Below are 19,307 nucleotides of genomic sequence, written 5' to 3' on the forward strand. Positions count from 1 at the left end.
TCCAAAACAGCCTGGCTTGCATGTTGTCAACACTGCATTGAATTGAACAGCGGCTGCTCGATTGGGAGTGAGTATCACATGGTGGCATCAGCTACATTAATTGTTATAACTGCATATTTTGAAATGTATGACATATAGTTAACAAAGGTGGAATATAGGAGCAGTCCAAAGTGACTACAGTACTTTATGGAATACCATTGTCAAGTGTAATGATATTCGACACTGTGCCATTAAAACAAACCACATTGTTTTCGGTTTGCCAGATAGCTTTTCATAACGTTCACGCCTGTATATTAACCTGTAAGTCAGGAGCTTCTGAAGTAATAGATCATGATATAATCATATCAAAAGCTACACTCAAAGCTAGCAGTACAGGAAGTACAATTAATTGCCAATTTTAGCCATCAGAGGGCGGTATAATGCAGTCCAACAGACACGAAAGAAGTGTCACCACCTCTCTCAACGATTGAGTAAGGTACACTTACACTAGTCAATATATACGGTGTGTGTGTGTGTGTGTGTGTGTGTGTGTGTGTGTGTGTGTGTGTGTGTGTGTGAGAGAGAGAGAGCACGTGTAATGTATTTTCATTTAATACCCAGGGTGATCCCGTGTGTGTGTGCGTGTGTATGTGTGTGTGTGTGTGTGTGTGTGTGTGTGTGTGTGCGTGTGTGTGTGTGTGTTTGTGTGTGTGTGCGTGTGTGTGTGTGTGTGTGTATGTGTGCGTGTGCGTGTGTGTCCTAGTTAAGTTGATTGGATGTAAACAGTCACAATCGAACCTCGTCCGAAGACATGAGCCGACCGGGTAAGAAAGAGCGCCTCACCCGTTCATGTGTTTTGTCTTTTGACACGTCTGCTATCTTATGACGAATATAAAACAGTTGTTGCATGTTTTATCTGCCTCGGTTAACATTGGCATTGTGTGCAACAGGTAGCATTATCCACTAGCCACATACAACGAGCACCGAGTTCAGCACTGGGTGCTGAACAGCACTTTTAGCTGGTCAAAAACCACACTCTTGCTCCCTTGCACAAACCAAGCAGCCAGAGACAAAAACAGCAATGGATTTTCGCCTTTTTAATATGGAAATACAGTCACTATGTTGAGTTTGTGTCAGCCAAAAATGAAAACATTAAGGTTGCTTATACACTCTAAACTGGCAACAAAAGTGTTATCTAGCTTTAAAAACACTCAGTCAAATTTGAAGTAACATCTTAAGTCCAAGAATGGTCCATTCAAACTTTGAATGCCAGCTCGTGCAAAACAGAGAGCTGAGACAAATCCTGCAGGTTTCTCAGCACTCAAAACAAAAGATGGACTTTGCTGAAAAAAAAAAAAAAACGCAAATAAATCGTGTTAAAATATTTTTTAAATGTAAACAGTAAATAGTGTGGTGGAGAAGTCGGTCAGGCAGACTGTTGTTGAAGAAATGGCAGCTGTTGAATGGGACTAACAAAGTAACTACAGTATTGCAATCTAACTTGGTTACCTGTAAAATCAATCATCAGCAATCATTAAATAACCAAAGTACTTTTTAAGGTACCTATTTTTACTACTCCTCATACATGATTGAAAACCAGCTGAAGTACGGAACGACTTCTTCAAAGGAAGACATCTCCAGCAGAGCCCAGGCTGTGTTAAGCAAACGTCGGCCATTTGGGCGGAAGCGAAAGAGTCGAGCGACAAAGGGTAGACAAAAAGAGAAAATGGGGTCGGGGTCTTGAGCGACCGCGGGAGTGTCGGGGGAGCACTCAGCATCACAACATCCGTATCTGGATTCATTACAGTGACAAAATATCACTTGTCACTTGCCACACGGCCAGAGTTGCTTTGAATCAAATCTCATTCTGCTGAAGGTTTTAGCGGGACCTCATCCCCGAGTTTCTCCTCCAGCGTGCCAGAAAATGGATGCCACGCTGCAGAGCTAAGTGACGAGGAGAGGGACAATCTGAGGTTCGACCTTGCCAAGGTGAGACTTGACTGGGCTGTATAACTTGGTTCATTTGGTTCCCCAAAATCCGAACGTACCCCTGATCTGGTTATTGACTCCGTCCACAAAGCTATCAATCAAAGCGCCTCGAAAAACGACAGTGTCACCAAACTAGCTGCATTTTTGTAACCAGATGGAGGAGGAAATTCAGACTCTCAGGCAGGTGCTGCTGACCAAGGAGAAGTCGGCTGCAGATATCAGGAGGCGGCTGGGTATGGGCCCTCTCAGTAGCATCAAGGAGAACCTGTCCAAAGGCTGGCAAGAAGTGCAGACCTCTTCCCCGTGAGCGCACCCATTGCGTGTTAGAACAATGAGATCATCGGTTGCACGCTACCTATACCTGCTCGTGATGATATAACTGGGAAATACTCTCTCATCAGTCTTGGGGTGTGTCAACAAGTTCATCTCTTTGCAGATATCTCACAGCCTCTGCAGTCCTGGATGACATCAGCAACTCCAACGTGTGAGTGTCGGCATCTACTTCTTCTTGAAAAAAAAACAGTCATCATACTCGAGACTCCATGTTGTTTTTGCCAAGTGCTCACACGTTAAGGTTTCCTCTACGGAACAAGTGATGGGATTTTCTGAGTCCAATTGGATTGGTGCTCTGTTAATAGCCTTACCACCTGAATTAGTACAAGCGGCAGCAGTATTAGCGGGAGGTCCGGCACGACGCGTATGTGCAGGCCTTCTGTTGCATTTGTGTGAGTCAAGTGGCCACTTCTCCTCCCTCTTCTTATTCCTGCCGCTTCCCTCTGCCTGTAGATGCGTGAGGACCAAGGAAGGTCTCGCTCATGCGAGTCACGTGACCTCTTCCGCATTGACCAACGTGGGCGTGGTCATCACCAGGAGGCTGGCGGAGTTAAGGTACTCTCCACTGGATCGTTTCACAATGGTTGGAAACAGTCGGTGCCAGGAGATGTCCGGGTGGGAGAATGCAATGGATGAGAAAAACTTGTTTTGGTTGGGGGTTCCCTCAAAAGTCACACCCCGCCCCTTAATTCCTCTACAAAAATAAAACTCAAGAGATTATCAAGAAGAACCTGCGGCTGAAGAGAACAAATCGAGTGTATGTCATAAATCGATGTAAAGAGAAGATGCCAAGACTATTAATTTGTGGTGGTCTGATCGATTGGCCACAGATCGCGATCGAACGGTTTCCGTCGTCCATTGCTAATCACCCAAAAATGATGACGAAGATAGCAAGTTACAATCAAAAGGAGCTGTGTGAATACCCAGCAGAAGAGCGCTACTGGTAAAAGAACAAAAACAATATTACATACACAAAGAAGAAAATGGGTAACAACAACAACAACAAAATGAATAGCATAACTTAACACCAAAAGCAAACCAGAAGTACTTATAAGCCAACAGATAATTAAGGGTGAGCAAGAGGCATGTCGACAGCTTGAAAGGGAGTACAGTACTCCGGCAACTTCCTTCCACTGGGGCCTCATGTGAATACCAAATGGAGCAGCTATGCTACTCCGCCCACCAATTGAACGAGTGTGACTGTGATCACAGGGAAAACAATGTCATCAGCGCATCTAAAGAAAGACAGAAATTGACAGTGTGTATAAAATGTTTACCGGGAGTCCAGTTATTTTTGGGTAGTTGAGCTCAATATACTGATCAGCCTGCCAGGGGACGAGGCTATTTCCCCATCGAAAAAGCACGACATCGATCCGAGCAACAGAAAACTATGCTCAATGATCATGTCATCTACATTTAAATTTCCTCCACTGTTGACTTACCTGTTGAAATGAAAATTACGGCTGATGTCCCATCTCACTTAGAAGCCTTTTTTTTCAATTGACACGGCACACATTTCAGCTACGGCTAACGTCATCAATCATGCTAGGGATGATCAATCCTCCTTTTTTTTTTTTTCAAAACAACACCACTACGAGTATTCACTCTCGAGTGATCACCAATACAGAGTACCAATACCAATACAGTAATCCCTTGTTTATCGTGGTTAATGGGGACCGAAACGACCCGCGATAAACGAAAATCCGTGACATAGCGACCCCCCCCTGCCTCCATATAGGTACATGTACATAATATTTATAAGGCCAAATTTAATGGTATACATGCATGTAGAAGTAAATTTTGAAGTAATTAACATGACCTAATGCTGTACACTAATAGATTTAAACATGTATGAGTTAGGTTAATTTATGAATAACAAAAATACAGTAAACATATAATATACTGTATCTATTTTTATAAGTCCGCAAACGGTCCGCGAGAAGCTGCGAAAGTCAGCAAAACAACAGTGAGTAACATAGAGCAACATATACGATACTGTACTACATGTACAGTATATGAAAAAAATATATTCACTTTTTTATTTTTTAATTAATATGTTTGAAAAAATTTGCGATGCACTGAAGCCGCGATAAACCAACCGCGAAATAGCGAGGGATCACTGTAGTCTTTTGATATATACCATTTCAATGAACACAAAGACAGTCAATTGTGAACAAATACCTTTCTTTCTTTCCGGTGCACATGATTCGCTAGTGTCTTCAACCACCACAGTGTAGAACCAAATATTGGCCTTCACGTGTACGCGAAACATACAGCAGAAATAAGGTAGCCCTATACTGATACCTGCTTGGACGCAGATGGGATTTTGGAACTGGGGTGTGGGGGGTGTTTTTTAAAATTTTTATTTACACGGACACACTGAGGGGGACGTGTACCAAGCACCCATCTATACCTGGTATCGGTACTCACCCATCCCTAATTTGAGCCATTGAGCATGTTTTCTTCAGATGTACTTGTGATGTCAGAGTTAAATAGATCATTTCAAGTGTTCCAAAAAAAAGAGCAGGTCGTCATGAGCCGTAGCATTTAGCAAGGAGGTCAATGAGTACAAGCTGCTCTCTGCATGCCACTGGGGGGCAGCAATTATGACACAATGACCACCGATGTTTTTCTTTCAGGTTTTCTTCAGAAATGCAAACCAAATCACATTTTTGGTGGGGTGAATTGATTAAAACACAATCCAATGAATTTGAGGATTTGGAATATTTAATTGTAATTCCACACTTAGAGTATGTTCCTTCTCCATGTGACATCATTTGTTGGCCACGTGCGGCAAGCGGGGGCAGTGCTGGTCCATCTGTCACCAGGCCAGCCTGGTCTGAGATTTGAGTTGCACCTCAAATATTTATTGAATTGTTGACAAGTGACCCTGATGCTGTCTTCAGCTAGCAGGAGCAAGAATAAAATCATAATGTCGATCTGACAGATTGGCTGGTGAAAGTGGAACAGGTGTCAGATGTTCAAATGTAGATACAGTAAGTTAAAAACACACACACACAGACAGCCTGGCTTTCAGTCTCCACTTGAATTAATCCTTAAAGGTGCTCAAGCAGGTTGAGGTGAGGACTTTGTCTTGGCCAGTCAAGTTCATCCACACCAAATTCCCGCATCCATCTCTTTGTGTACCTCGCGTTGTGTACTGACACACAGTCGTGTTGGAACAGGAACACACCTGCAACTGTCGACAATATTGTTCCCTTAGTTACAGGGAAAGGAACTGAATGCTTTAGCATACCCAGAAAGTTTTTGTAAAAGTATTGCAACCATCAATGGGATGAGCGAGTCAGTGGGCGGTTCCTACGCAACCGAAAATGATGAGAGTGAGCGAGTGAGCGACCTAGCATTTGGAGGTTGCCAACTGAAAAACAAAAATATGAATGACATCACGATTAGTCAAAGTCAACTCGACTCTTGCCTTAGCACTGACTGCAAAAAAAAAAGAAGTTGTTCATCCCCAGCATTACTGCATGCCAATGTAGGGAGGTTTGCACGCGTTCCAAAAATATGCAACACTTAAAAAAAATGTAAAAATAGAAAGAAGCTTCTCGTTCTCTTGAAAATTAAGAATTTTCAAATATAAACGCAACAAGCCACGGCATGTAGCTTAAGTCGTAGTCAAGTCTCATCAGTATCAAGTCGAGTCTTTCATAAGTTTTAGCCAATGAGTGCCAAGTACTGAAATCGGTGACTTAAGTCTGACTTTGACTTTGGTCAAGTAAAACAAAATGACGCCATAAAGTATCTTGCTGCTCATTTTCGTGTCTCTTTTTTTTTGTGTTCACGCCGCAAACATCATCAGAGCTCTGCCCCTTCCAAGCCCACCACGGTAAATTTTACAGTCCATATTAAATATGTGCAAAGATAACGCTTTGTTGTCTAACATCTCTATATTGTCATGAAAGCACGCTGAATCACACCATGAGTGTGCCATCAATGAGGTAAATACCCATCAATGTCATTTTTCAGACAGTCGCTTATTGTTGTAAGAAAGTGAAGCAAATCGTAACAAAATGTACTTTTTCTTCCAAGACACTCCTCCACATTCAGGTCGTTTGAGGAAATGGTTGGCAGTGTGAAGGTGAGTGGATTAATGGCAGTGATGTGAAAAGTTTACGAAGAGGACCGCGAGTGATTTGCGGGCATTCACTGTCGGCATGCAGCAGAATCACTCAGTTAAATACACAAATCGCTGGCGTCGGGCAGATCCTTCAAAATGTGGTCAGTTTTGTGATTTGAATACAAAATCGAATTGAATACAATCAAAGACGTTAGAAAGGTGCTTGCAGTAATGCATACATCAAGTTTTACATCGATTAGATGGTACACTTTGAACTCTACAAGTACAGCACTCTACTTTCTTTTTTATTACAGTTCAATACATGTGCACTGAATCTATAAGAACGTTCTCCTATGTGGTACACTTTTTAATCTTAAATTCAAATTATTTTAATGAAATTCATAACAACATCTTTGCATTGTTTTTGATAAACAATTAGGGCTACTGTGTTGCTATATTTTAATGTTGTCATCTGGTGGCTACTTAAGACAGCTAAGTATGTTTATAGGTGCTCCTCTGTGTAAAAAGTTTCAGAACCATGGTCACACATGATTTTTTTGTATGATGACGCACCATGTTTCATGTATGATTTCCAGAGGAGAAGATGACTGGCAGTCTTGACAAATAATGGAGAAACATCTGGTTTTGAAAGAAGTTATTTTGTTTGTCTGTGAAATGTAAAATACCAGCAACAGTTCCAGCATGTTCAAAGAGTTCCTGCACGATGCTTCAATCCATTCTGAGATAGACTCCACTCTATTCATTTTAACACTTGCAAACAGAAAAGCTACACTGACATCCCAATGACAGTTTACGGCATGAACAAAAAGATCAGACATAAGTGTTTTTGTATTCAAAGATTTTTCACTTAAAGTCAAATGTGTCATAAATAGTGAATAAAATCTAGTTAATTATGTGTTTGATTCATTCCTCACCTAATTTGTTCAGTCAGAACCTTCAGGTTTTATTTCTTTAAATCTTACTGTGGTATTTAATATGTATTTTATCAATCCATCCATCGATTTTCCTGGTAATCCTCACTCGTCTGGCTAGGTGACTATTATATTGTATTGATTTCATCTTCTGTAATGTTACTCAGTTTATTTTTCTGTGTATTTTAAATGGCTTGGATGCATTTTGATCATCATAAGAAGAATAATCAGAATAATCAAGTCAAGTCAAGTCAACAGTATTTATAGAGCACTTTCAAACAGCCATCTGTGCATACAAAGTGCTGTACATGGAGCGATTTAACATACACAATAAACAGTAAGACGAATCCATAATAAAGGCGGTAGAAAGCACCAAGCAGTAAAATCAAGAACAAATCTAAGTCATGCTGAGTCGAATAATAATTAGGAGACCAAAATTACACTGCACTGCTGAGGCCTTTGGGGTCTTTACATTGTCAGTAATTTATCACTATAGCTGTGGTATGTGATTTTTTTTCCAGAGCTGCATACTCAATGGATACATTTTGACAAGGGTCGACCCTTGGGCGGATAAAACCGTTCAGGCCCCGGAAATAGGTGGATGGATGATTCTATCGTTTTACCGGCAAACCACGGTAAACAACACGAAAAAAAGAACAATTTGATGACACACGTAAAATTGTCTTTCCCTGACCGGGAATCGAACCCGGGCCGCGGCGGTGAGAGCGCCGAATCCTAACCACTAGACCACCAGGGATCATACAAAACGATGAGAATAATGTTGTTACAAATAAAATATTTTATCTTATATTCGTGAAGGCTTGATTTGTTTGGTTTGACCCATATATGTAATTTAAAATATTTTATCTTATATTGGTTCATGAAGGCTTGATTTGTTTGGTTTGACCCACATATGTAATTTCATGCTAATGTCTTCCGTTCAACATAGGCAGCTTGTTGACAAAAGCGACTTTTTTTCGGCACTATGACGTAATGTTCTCACTCACGAACCGCAGACACGTTCCGCGGCACGCCACGCCTCAGTCCCCGCCTACACAGAGCTCACGTGGCCCCGGAGCGATTAAAAGCGGACGGTCGCTCCTGTTCACCAGCATCCGCAGTCAAACGACCGACAGCGAAGGGCCAACACCGCCATTGTCGTCCATCCACAAATGGGCCGTTCGAACCACTGAGAAGATCGTGTGCCATCCAAACCTTCCACAACAAGCACCAGCATTCCGATCATAACCGAAGGTAAGTCTCACAAGTAACAACTCCACCGTTGTTCACGAAGCGTCAGACATGACACTGGGGACTAAAAAACATAATTGTGGATTTAAAAATCGGCGGAACGTACGAACAAAACGCTCTTGTAATGTTTCAATCGCACTCCCTTACTCAACTTGGATGTCTGGTTAAGAAAATGGCGTGCGTTTTATCGAAAAATTAAGATGTTCGACGTCGAAAAGGTCGGACATAACAAACGGACCTCTCGATAGCCAGATTAAATAACAGGGGGAAAAAACAAATTCCTTGCAGTGGCAGGCTTTTCAGAATGGCATTGTTGCTCATTAATAGACTGAAATGAAATTCTATCGCACTATCCGTCCATTGTTTTCGGCTTCTCGTTTCTAGACGAGGTGCGCTCCATATGTTTACCCAACTGTGCTGTTCGGAGCCATAGTGTTTCGTCCGCACGTAATACCTATTTTGCGTGCATGTTATGCCCACTCTGTGACCACAAATTACTATTGCATGTTCAACACATTTCTTGGCCACAAATGTATGATACGTGCATACTATTAATCTCTTAGTAACAAACGAGTGTTTCGTGTGAACGTTAGATGCCTTTTGTGGGATCAAATTAGCCTTTCGTGTTCACTAAATGCATGCATACGCGGTGTTTTTATTGATAAATGTCGATTTGTGTATGTGGGTAGTACAGTACAGCGAGTACTCGCATGATCCTAGAAATCCCTCAGCCTAAAGCCATCTGCTTCTCATGTCCAGTTGAACTGCATCTCCTTCATCTGCTCCATAAGACTGCAAATTGGCCTTCGAGTCAAAATACTGCCTCCCATTTACGTTTTCACGAGAAGAAAGTGAGAAATTAAAAAGATACAAGGCAACAACTCATTAGTGGGGTTGCAAAAAGTGTGATTTGGGATTTCCAAATTGGAAATGTTTCATGGAAGTTAACCGAGAATTGTGGGTAGTTAGTGGAAAAGTATCATCATTTTTGTTTTGTAGTGAGCAGACATCCATGCAAATGAGAGAGCTATTCTTCCTCACATGGGTGGGCATTACAGCAATTTATTATTTATTTTTCTCCCTTCACTCGAGTGACAGTATATGGCATGTGCGTACAGTAACTTATATTTTGGCTTCAAAGGCAAAGCCAAATATACCGGTAGTCAACCAAGCAACAACTCCTAACTCAACTTCAGACATGGTACTTGTGTGAAATCTGCGTGTTTTCTGGGAATTAAAAAACACACACACACACACTTTTTTGCCATTACGCCTATAGGTCCCATGAATCCCCATGGTAAATTCCCAGTTTATAAAATGTAGTCTAGTCAACTGTCACAATTTAATCCATAACAATCCCGCAACCCCGCAGTTTGGCACGTGCTGGAGGAGGAAGGAAACTGGATTCCCACAAGCAGCTGTCTCTAGTCTACGTGTTTGTGTGTGTGTGTGTATTTATGTACAGTACACATCCTAAGCATGAGTGTACACGAGAATGAAGCACGGAGTGCACATGGCCTTAATAAAGATTCAAGGTTCAACATGTTTCTTATCATATGAAGAGTAGAAAAACATGTTTCTTTTGTACTGTACAATGAAAGAGAGTGAGAGATCACTGATATATACCACTATTAATAATATACTGTTATATATATTATTCGATAGTCATTAAAACATTACAATTTAATACAAAGACATTCAGTCCCAATTCTCCCCACGGTGGCAATTTGGTGTTCACTGTCTTGCAAGCTAGCGACCCTTTGATCACTGGATGACACACTCTACCACGGCAGCCCCATATTCATCCTCTGAATACGCTTCATATTTCAACTATTGTTTTCCTGTCTCGCCTTCAGGTCCCGTTTACCCATCAAAGCTTTTTTCCACTTGAAGTGAGAGAAGATGGCAGCAATTCCATCAAGCGGCTCCCTCATCGCCACCCATGATTACTACAGAAGTAAGTCACAGGCCTTCAGCATCATCGCACACATTTTTACCGTATTCCACAATACAGACTACGGCAGCCACCCGTCAAAATATTTATACAGCAACTGCCTATATTAATAGTTCAAACCAAAACCATACCACAAACTACGATTGCAAACCAACCACTTTTATATCATGCCCCAACTCATCCTATGAAATTAGTGTTCAAGGTTAGGTGCCGGAACTCTTACATGCTGCGGATACTCTCCAAAATATCGACTAATGATCCAGAGTACACTTAGCTCATTCCCGGACAAAGCTTGTCTCTAGATCGCGATGTAACACTTCAACAGCGCTTGTTTGACACCAATTACTACTTTCCTATTATTCGGGGCTTTGGCACCATCCCGTGGCAACTCGGAGCATTAAAGAAAGAGAACAAAGGCCATGAACACGTTTTTGAGTTTATGGTTCCACAAAAAAAATTGTGAGCACAATTGTAAAAAAAAATATTCAATTCATTGACTGCAAACTGATGTTCATATTAATTGCCAATTTTAATAATTGGTTAATTGTTTAAAGACATTATATAACTTTTAAAATTATCCACATCCTCGGAATTTCAGCCTGTCAATAGTAAATATTTTCAGATTTCTGTCCTCCAAAAAAAATGCAGTCTAACTATCTTTGGTGTTTTCCCCAAATAAGACATTTGCAAACAGTGATCAACATTTTTGTCACTTTTCTCACATGCTCTAAAACAGCAACTGAGTCATCATCAATTAACTTTTGTGCATTTTCTGCACGGTCAATTTGAAATAATGTTCTGTTTTGAACACTGGGATGGAAATTAGAAAATATTATATTGTGGATTAAGTGATTATTGGAGGTGGAGGTCTAGTTCAAATACATAAAGAAGAATATGTTAACAAGTTAAAATGGGTTCAAGGCCTGTGGGAAGTGTATAAATAAATGGTACTGCCAAGTTGCGTCGAGGTGAGGTTCACACTGTGTCGTCCCCAGTGAACGTGACTCAGTGTTCTTTGCAGGGCGCATCGGGTCCACGTCTAGCAGCAGCTCGTGTAGCAGCGCCGAGTTCTCGGGAGAGGTCATCCCACACCACCCTGGTACGTAGAACAGAGACCCACGTTGGGTTTCTCTTGCTGTTGTCATTTTGCAGACTTCCTTAAAGTGTCGCATATGCTCCCCGCAGGACTTCCAAGACAAGATTCTGGCCACTGGTGGACCTCCTTTTTCTTCTCGAAACCCGAAACCCAAAAGTAAGCTCAAGCATGTGCTACTGTGATTCATCAAACCTGAGATGAATGCCACGGCTGATTTTTGCCGTCTAAAATAACGCGTCTGAGAGGTAGCCGCAAATTGGCGCCGTTGACCATAATCATGACGGTGCTTTCTGTGACCCAGACAAACCCGTGGGATTAATAAAAACTTTTGCTAGTTGCTGTCGGCGGGGCTGACCATTTTTCCAGATTTCCATTTTGTCAAAATATCAGGAATGCAAATTTTCCACCGATCAGCAGATTTCTGACTTTTTTTTTTAGACCGAAATGACTCTTCTCACAAAGAGTGTCGCATCCTCGATTTTAATTGGTTCTTTTTGTTGCAGAAACGGAAACTACACAGTGGCCAACGGTCAGGTGACCTGCATCGCCAGGGAAATGCTTCTGAAGCGACAACTCAGTGAAAACGGCGACATGGGCAAGTCTGAGGCCTCAAGCCCGCCCCCGCCGGCCTCTTCCTCTTCCTCCTAGAGGCCCCTCATCCTCATCCCCACCCTCATTTTCCTCTCGAGGCTTCCTCACTGCCAACTTGCCATCATGGCCCAGATGGAGATGGTGGCGGTAAAGATGACTCACTTTTCAGTATATAGATAGCCTTGTTTTTGCCTGTATAATTTTATTTGTATGACGACCAAAAAAAGTTTTTTCATCTGTTACTTGTTACCATTGTTGATAAGAAAAATAAAAAGACAAAACTACAGTTTTGCTGTCCAGACTGTATTTTCTTTGTCACCTGCATGCAAAATCCTTGAGTTCCATGACCTCAGCAGAGCACTTGTTTCATAACACAACAGGCCTTTTGTGGTTTGGCGACATGGATTGGCCGTCATCCATTTTGTTTACAGAACGCGCCAGCTCATCACAAATGTAGGTCAGAGAAATGTGATCCACTCTTAGGCGGAGGGAGGCAAGCTGGAAGATGATTTTTGGGAGGCAAGGAAGTCCCACTGCCATTACAGTGGTCTGGATACTGGTGTATGAATGAGGAATGTCCGATACCAATCAAGTGATTGGAAATCAAAACCGATCACATCATTTTCAGTTGATCACAATTTGGGGAAAGGATAGGCTTATTAAAAATGCAATTTCTTTTATGGGTTACAAAGCAACACAATACTACAGAGGTGGACATTGGCATTACCAAAAGAAAAAAAAGCATACAATGACACACACACACATATACATTCCATACATCCGTCCATTTTCTAATCTGCTTATCCTCACATGGATCGCGGGGGTGCTGGAGTCTAGCCCAGCTGTTTTCGGGCAGTAGGCAGGGTACACCCTGAACCAGTTGCCACCCAATCACGGGGCACACAGAGACGAAGAGCCATCCACGCTCACACTCACAAGTGGCATTTTAAAGCAGGGGTGCCTAACCTTTTTGGAATGAAGATCAATGTCTACGTATGTTATATAATGAGGAAACACAGGGACAATTATGTTTATGGCTTACGATGAGGTGATTTTATAATTGTATGGTTTTCACAGTCACAGTGGTCCGTACTCATGATCTAACAGCACTCAAGTCACCATCCATCCACAACACCAAGTAATCACGTCAGCTGTTAAAAACGGTCTACTCCCTGTAATTATATTACAGATACGATCGTTTGATGCTGCTCACAACAACTTCACCGATAACAAAGAACAAAATGCAATCAATCAACTGGTGGTTGAAAAGGCTTTTTTTGTGCACTTGCCTTACCTTTTGGTCCTTCCCATCACTGCCTCGGGTGCTTCATGACCAGCTAGACAACCTTTGTACAGAGTTTATTCAATGTTTCGAAGGAAATGCATGAACTACAGCAGCTTGTTTTCCTGGGTGGCATAAGAATCTGTGGTCACAAAGTGCAAGAAGTCGTGCTCACTTACTGCTGTATTTAATTTATAATATGTGTTAATCCTCTTTTTTTTGTTAAGTGATTTGAAAGGCATTTTGAACATGTAAGCCATAATGTATCTTTATAAAAGTGACACAAAGCATACTGTAAATTTCCATTCAGCAGAGTAAAACAATTTTCAGAGTCAAGATGTCTCTCTTTGACACCAGTTGCTACTTTCCTATTTGACAAGGCTTTAATGGCATCCTAAGTTTTTTCAGAAGGAGCACAGAAAGTAAATAGATGCTTTTTCAGACAGGTGCCACAGAAACTGTATATTTATTTCCAGACGTTATTTTGGAACCATACATTTGCTTTATTGTTCTTCACTTCTGTGAAAGTGGGTCACAAATAATCAAAAATAGCAACGTGCCGGCCCAAGGTTGACAACAGTTGCGAGCCGCCGTTATAGAGTCTCCACGTAACCTATATTCTTCATGGACGCTTTCGGAATGTGGGAGAACGCCAGGGCAATAAAAGCAAACCCACGAACAGATGCAAAATGTACACAGCAAAGCCAGAGCAAATATTTCAAACCCCAACCTCAGAACTGTGAGACAGACACACTGGCCACTAGTGCACTGTGCTGGCTCATATGTGCAAACATTTCTTGGAAAAAAAAGAACATCGTGGCAGCTGATAAAGCACATTGGACAAGTCTGCTCTCATTTAGGGTGGAGTGTCTCTGTCTGGGAAGGCATGGTAGCCTCCCGCTGTGACCAATTCCGTGTAAAAGTCCAGGTGCGTTGTGTTCCCGTCATTCTCCCCCACAAACTGACCTATTCTGAGGAGACGATTCTGACACAAAAAAAAATCCCCCGATCTGATCCAAATAAAAACAGTCCGGTGTCAGAGAGGTCGAACGTGAATCTCCTGCCTCCCAACACAGCCAGAGAGGAAGGAGGGGGCGTGGTCTAAGAGTTTTCTAGGGGAAAGTTCACAAGGCACAACACAATCAGATTACAACAACCAGACTGAACATTGCAAAGCAAAACAAATGGTTGCAAGAAATCAACTCAAATGTAGGGGGAAAGAACATAGCAACAGGCCTTCTTTCCCTTTTTTGTGACTGTTACACCTTTAGATGAATTACAGTAGTGCTTCTCAAACTTTTTACACTAAACACCACCTCAAAAAAGACTTTGCTCTCCAAGTACCAATGTAATGACAAACAAATACAGTAACATAGTAGCCCTTGGTGTTCATCTAAAACAAGATTCACAAATAACCCCCAAAAAACGTCCTGGTTTTTAAGCCGTCTTCTTCATGCTGTTCACATTTTCAATCATGAGGCCAAGACGACGCCAAATAACTGATCGATAGGACTTCAACATCGCAACATTTGAAACACGACGTGGCCACTGAGCTCATAGCGTCATTAGCAGCTTGTGAGAGAAAGAGAGAGAGAGAGAGAGAGAGACTGGAAGGGTCACTGATAGGAATAGAAGTGGACACCCTTGCTTGTTTTCATAAATCAACCCTTTGTCTTGAGTTTATAGCCATTTGTACAAAAAGTAGTGAAACATACAGTTGAACACGGGGATTCAAAAGGTCACGGTCAAATTAAGTTCACCTGTAAAGCTAACAGCGCATTGAGGCTCATTGGGATTCTTTTGTACATTAAATCATGCCAGCCTAGTCCTGTGGGCATGTCAGCAACAGTTAGAAAACTGAAATATTGAAACCTTAGTCATGCCTCGGACAAAGACGGAGACAATTCAGATGAGGAAGGTTGTCATACAAGATGTAGAACAGGGCACATTTGGATCAGGGTCTTATTGTTCCTAAACCTGTTCTCCGGTAGCAGTGCGCCCAGCTGTGGCCAGTGAGAAATCTGGGCAAAAAGTAGCTGGTCGGCGACACGGCCTGCCACGGGAAAACAAGTAAACAGGATCCGGGCATGACTCCTTCCTTATCAGAAGCTAGTCACTTATTCAATGACTTTTGATACGCTACATGTTTGTCCTCTCCGGTTTGTCCTGTTTTTAGCTCTCTCTATTTGATGGGCACCATGAGACGACAACGTGGCCTGCCTCACCTCGTGTACGTGTCCATACGTGCCCCCGACACACACACACACACACACGCACACACACACACACACACACACACACACACACACACACACACACACACACACACACACGAGTTGGCAGTATCAACATTGAGGAGTGTTTGAAGGCCCCCTGACTCAGCGACCTGCAGTTAAAATTAGCTTCACCCTGACCCGTTGCATGTAACAGTGCAATGCTCCTGCAGTAATTATAAACTTTAGAGGACAGGCAACGACATTGAGGTGACTCATACGGACTGGTTACATCTACCCAGCCAGCCAGTTTGTGATCATCATGCAGCCACAGTACTCAGAAAAGTACTCTGTGCTGAAGTAGAAGTACAAGATACTTTTGAGTAAAAAAAAAAACACTCTGGAAAAGCAGAAGTACTGATTCAACTCTAAATTGTAAGGGTGTGGAAAATAATCGATATTAATCGATACATCGATGCGCACGTGCGCGATCCGAGTGCATCCGCTCATTCATTGGGTACGACGCGATTGACGGGTGAAATCGCGATTCATCACGATGCATTGATGGGTATCGGTAAAATCCGATTCAAGCGCCGTTTTATTCATGTTAAACGTCACATATCTGCCCTTTCCTAGGCGCGATGAATGCACCATCATTGCTTTGCGTTTTGTGTTGAATACGGACGGTAGCCGTGCGTCACATACAGTCCAGTACACAACTAGCGAAACATTATGGAAGTTAGCGCACGCAGCAGCAAGGAAACTACTATATTTAATTCAGCCGCAACATTCAAATCTTATGTTTGGAAATACTACGGCTTCGAAAAGAAAGACGGAAAGCTTGATAAAACCTCCGTAATTTGCAAGGAATGTCGCACTAAGAAGCCATACAACGGCAGCACCACAAATATGCAGACCCACTTAAACCGATGGCACCAGATCACCGACAAGTTTCCCTCCCGCTTCCCCGCCCAGTTCCTCGTCGGACACCGGAGAAACTCTTGGTAAACCAGGTCAGGATCAGAAAAAAATTGCCTCTTATTTTGGGAGTCCCCTTGCAACTCGCTGTGACCGCGCAATGGCTATAACTAAGGCCACTGCTTATTTCCTATGCAAAGACCTCCAGCCTTAGCGTGGTGGACAACGAGGGTTTCAGACAGCTCGTGCACGTTTTGGAACCCAGGTATAAAATGCCAGACAGGTCTGTGTTCACTTACAAACATATTCCCGATGTGTACAACAAAGTGAGAAGTAAGATTACTGTGTCGCTGAACAGTGCGAAGAGTTGCACTTACAGTGGATGGGTGGACATCTTGCGCTATAGATTCATATACATATATATATTATTATTATATTTCATATAAGACACTCAGTGAGAATTGTATGTTTGTGTTTACACTATAGCAACAGCTGTGAGTCTCAGGTGCCAAATTGTTTACATTTTCTTTGCACAAAACCCAATTGTGAAAGGGCTTAAATACGTTGTTTTACAAGTTCTACTGTTTATAAGGAATAAAGTGGTATCCTTTTTGTAATACCATACTGAATTCCATCTTTTTAAAAGCTTTTTTTCTTTGCTTATTTGCATCATGTTTAATTGCACAATATCGCAACAAATTGCATTGTATCGTATCGGATCGCATTGATTTGAACTTAATGTGTATCGAATCGTATCGCATCGTGACGATGGTGAAACGTATCGCATCGTATCGCCAGAAAATTCGATGTATCGTTTAAGTATCGCATCGCTGGCAGTGGATCGTGATGTGTATCGAATCGTCCTCAGTGCTGAGATTCACATCCCTACTAAATTGCTAAACATGTATTTGTTGAGCCAAGATGATGTTATGTTATTGCTAACTATAATTGTTTTTTAAACTGTTTATTGTTATGGGAATGTAAAGTATGTTGTTTATATGGTGCATTCTTTAGTACAGTGTAACTTGTGTACAAACGATCTTATGAACAGGTCAACGATACAAGGAGAGTGAAGAGAATATTATGGCTACATACAGCATTGGTATTTAAATATGGTATGGCGATGAAGTTAGAGTTGAACATTCCTAAATATTGCTGATATATGAATAATAAAATGTAGATAAAGGGGTTGTAGTCTACTAAGAACAGATGAATGTTTACTTCTTCCTAGTCCCTTTGGAACATGCAAATGTGTAAGTGGGCACCCGATTACCTGTTGTGTTGATTATTTAGATTATTTGACAATGTTTTCTTTTTTTTTTTGCTCATGTTTTCAATTGTTTTTTTTAACGTAAGTACAACATTGTACTTAAGTAGTTAGGTGAACTCAAATTTTACCTTCTCGTTCGGTGAAGGTAAAAAAGTACGGACTCGGGAATGTATTTCAGTACTAAAGTACACAATGAAACATTTCCGTCAATAATAAACAAAAGACATTTTGATATCTTTGTACAACAACAGACTTTGGACCTTCAAACCCAATTCCAACAAAATCGGGACGCTCTAGTGACTTCTATGTACATAATTCACCACCAACTGCAAACGTGTGAATGCAATGTTTCATATGCTTGTCAGAGAGTTCACGAGCATTTGTTAACGGGGTAGAAATAATTGCAGTCCCTTTAAGGACCGCCATGTTAGTCTGCTTGTTTCTATGGAAACTGACTTTCGGCGGGTCTCAAGTGGCGCGGGAAGTTTTTTGGTGTGCTAATAAAAAAAACGACACACTCTCTCGGGGTGCGAACGTGAGAAATTGTCGCTTTCTTCGAGTTTCTACAATTTCCACAACGCTGTGTTTATATACACAGACTAAATATATAAAATAAATAAAAACAGACTACAATGATTTTCAATTCAAGTTCAATTTATATTTAATTTCATACACGACAACATAGATAATGTTCAAACTGATAGTCCTCGTTTTTAGCAAACAATCATTAAATTGGAATTTTATGGCTGAAACACATTCCGAAAAAGCTGGGGCAGAGTCATGTTTACCACAGTGTTCGATCAGCTTTTCTTTGAACAACATTCAATAAACGTTTGGGAACTGAAGACATGGTTGAAGGTTTGCAAGGAGAATGCCTTCCCATTCTTGCTTGATGTGTAGCTTGAGCTGGTCAACAGTCTGGGGTCTCCGTTGTCCTATTTCGCACTTCCTAATGTGCCAACACACATTTTCAATGGGAGACAGGTCTGGACTGCAGGCAGGCCAGTCTGGTGCCCACAGTCTTTGACTACAAAGCCACACCGTTGTAATACGTACAGAATGCGGTTTGGCATTGTCCAAGAAAAAGGCCTTGCTTGGATGGCAGCATTTGTTTCTCCAAAACCTGAATGTACCTTTCATCATTAATGCTGCCTTCACAGATGTGTAAATTAGCCATACCATTGGCACTAACCAAGCCCAAACAGAACAGTCCAAATGGTTCTTTTTCTATTTGGCCACAAGTCTGTTAGGTATTTGGGATGAAAATTCCAACAATTCAAAATGTAAGCAGCCAACAACTTGTCAAAAAGACATATCTACAATGTTCATTCCCAAGAATGAAACTCAGCTTTTACGTAAATGTCGAACCACTCCCTGTAACACCCCGCCTCGCAACTCATAACACCCCAATATTTCAATAT

At 41.6% G+C, this 19,307-nt stretch overlaps 2 protein-coding genes, 1 long non-coding RNA gene and 1 other non-coding gene across 6 annotated transcripts; 2 read left to right on the top strand and 2 right to left on the bottom strand.

The window, feature by feature from the left end:
* The first annotated feature begins 734 nt into the window (after positions 1 to 734).
* LOC127596063 (tumor protein D54-like) lies at positions 735 to 7,295 on the top strand. 2 transcript variants are annotated; one of them, XM_052058223.1, is made up of 9 exons: positions 735 to 803; positions 1,856 to 1,968; positions 2,123 to 2,271; positions 2,405 to 2,452; positions 2,755 to 2,856; positions 6,122 to 6,148; positions 6,225 to 6,260; positions 6,352 to 6,400; positions 6,976 to 7,295. In XM_052058223.1, the coding sequence occupies exons 1-9, from the start codon at positions 791 to 793 to the stop codon at positions 6,985 to 6,987; spliced, it is 549 nt and encodes a 182-aa protein (XP_051914183.1). In that variant the 5' UTR covers positions 735 to 790; the 3' UTR covers positions 6,988 to 7,295. The 2 variants fall into 2 exon arrangements, with proteins under 2 accessions (XP_051914183.1, XP_051914182.1); XM_052058222.1 differs by having other exon boundaries at positions 6,352 to 7,295.
* A 701-nt stretch (positions 7,296 to 7,996) lies between these two features.
* Positions 7,997 to 8,068, bottom strand: trnae-cuc (transfer RNA glutamic acid (anticodon CUC)). Its single transcript has one exon. It is a non-coding gene; the product is annotated as a tRNA-Glu (tRNA).
* A 329-nt stretch (positions 8,069 to 8,397) lies between these two features.
* Positions 8,398 to 12,489, top strand: ppdpfa (pancreatic progenitor cell differentiation and proliferation factor a). Of its 2 annotated transcripts, none has more exons than XM_052058242.1 (5): positions 8,398 to 8,565; positions 10,419 to 10,519; positions 11,538 to 11,615; positions 11,702 to 11,773; positions 12,120 to 12,489. In XM_052058242.1, exons 2-5 carry the CDS (start codon positions 10,505 to 10,507, stop codon positions 12,258 to 12,260), a joined length of 306 nt encoding a protein of 101 aa, XP_051914202.1. In that variant the 5' UTR covers positions 8,398 to 8,565; positions 10,419 to 10,504; the 3' UTR covers positions 12,261 to 12,489. The 2 variants fall into 2 exon arrangements, with proteins under 2 accessions (XP_051914202.1, XP_051914201.1); XM_052058241.1 differs by having other exon boundaries at positions 11,702 to 11,768; positions 12,116 to 12,489.
* Positions 12,490 to 13,932: 1,443 nt separating this feature from the next.
* Positions 13,933 to 15,645, bottom strand: LOC127596098 (uncharacterized). The gene is made up of 2 exons (XR_007961384.1): positions 14,278 to 15,645; positions 13,933 to 14,222 (listed from the first exon to the last, which is right to left on the bottom strand). It is a non-coding gene; the product is annotated as an uncharacterized LOC127596098 (long non-coding RNA).
* Positions 15,646 to 19,307: the final 3,662 nt, after the last annotated feature.

The sequence above is a fragment of the Hippocampus zosterae genome, chromosome 2, assembly GCF_025434085.1.
Source record: "Hippocampus zosterae strain Florida chromosome 2, ASM2543408v3, whole genome shotgun sequence".
Lineage (NCBI taxonomy): Eukaryota > Metazoa > Chordata > Actinopteri > Syngnathiformes > Syngnathidae > Hippocampus > Hippocampus zosterae.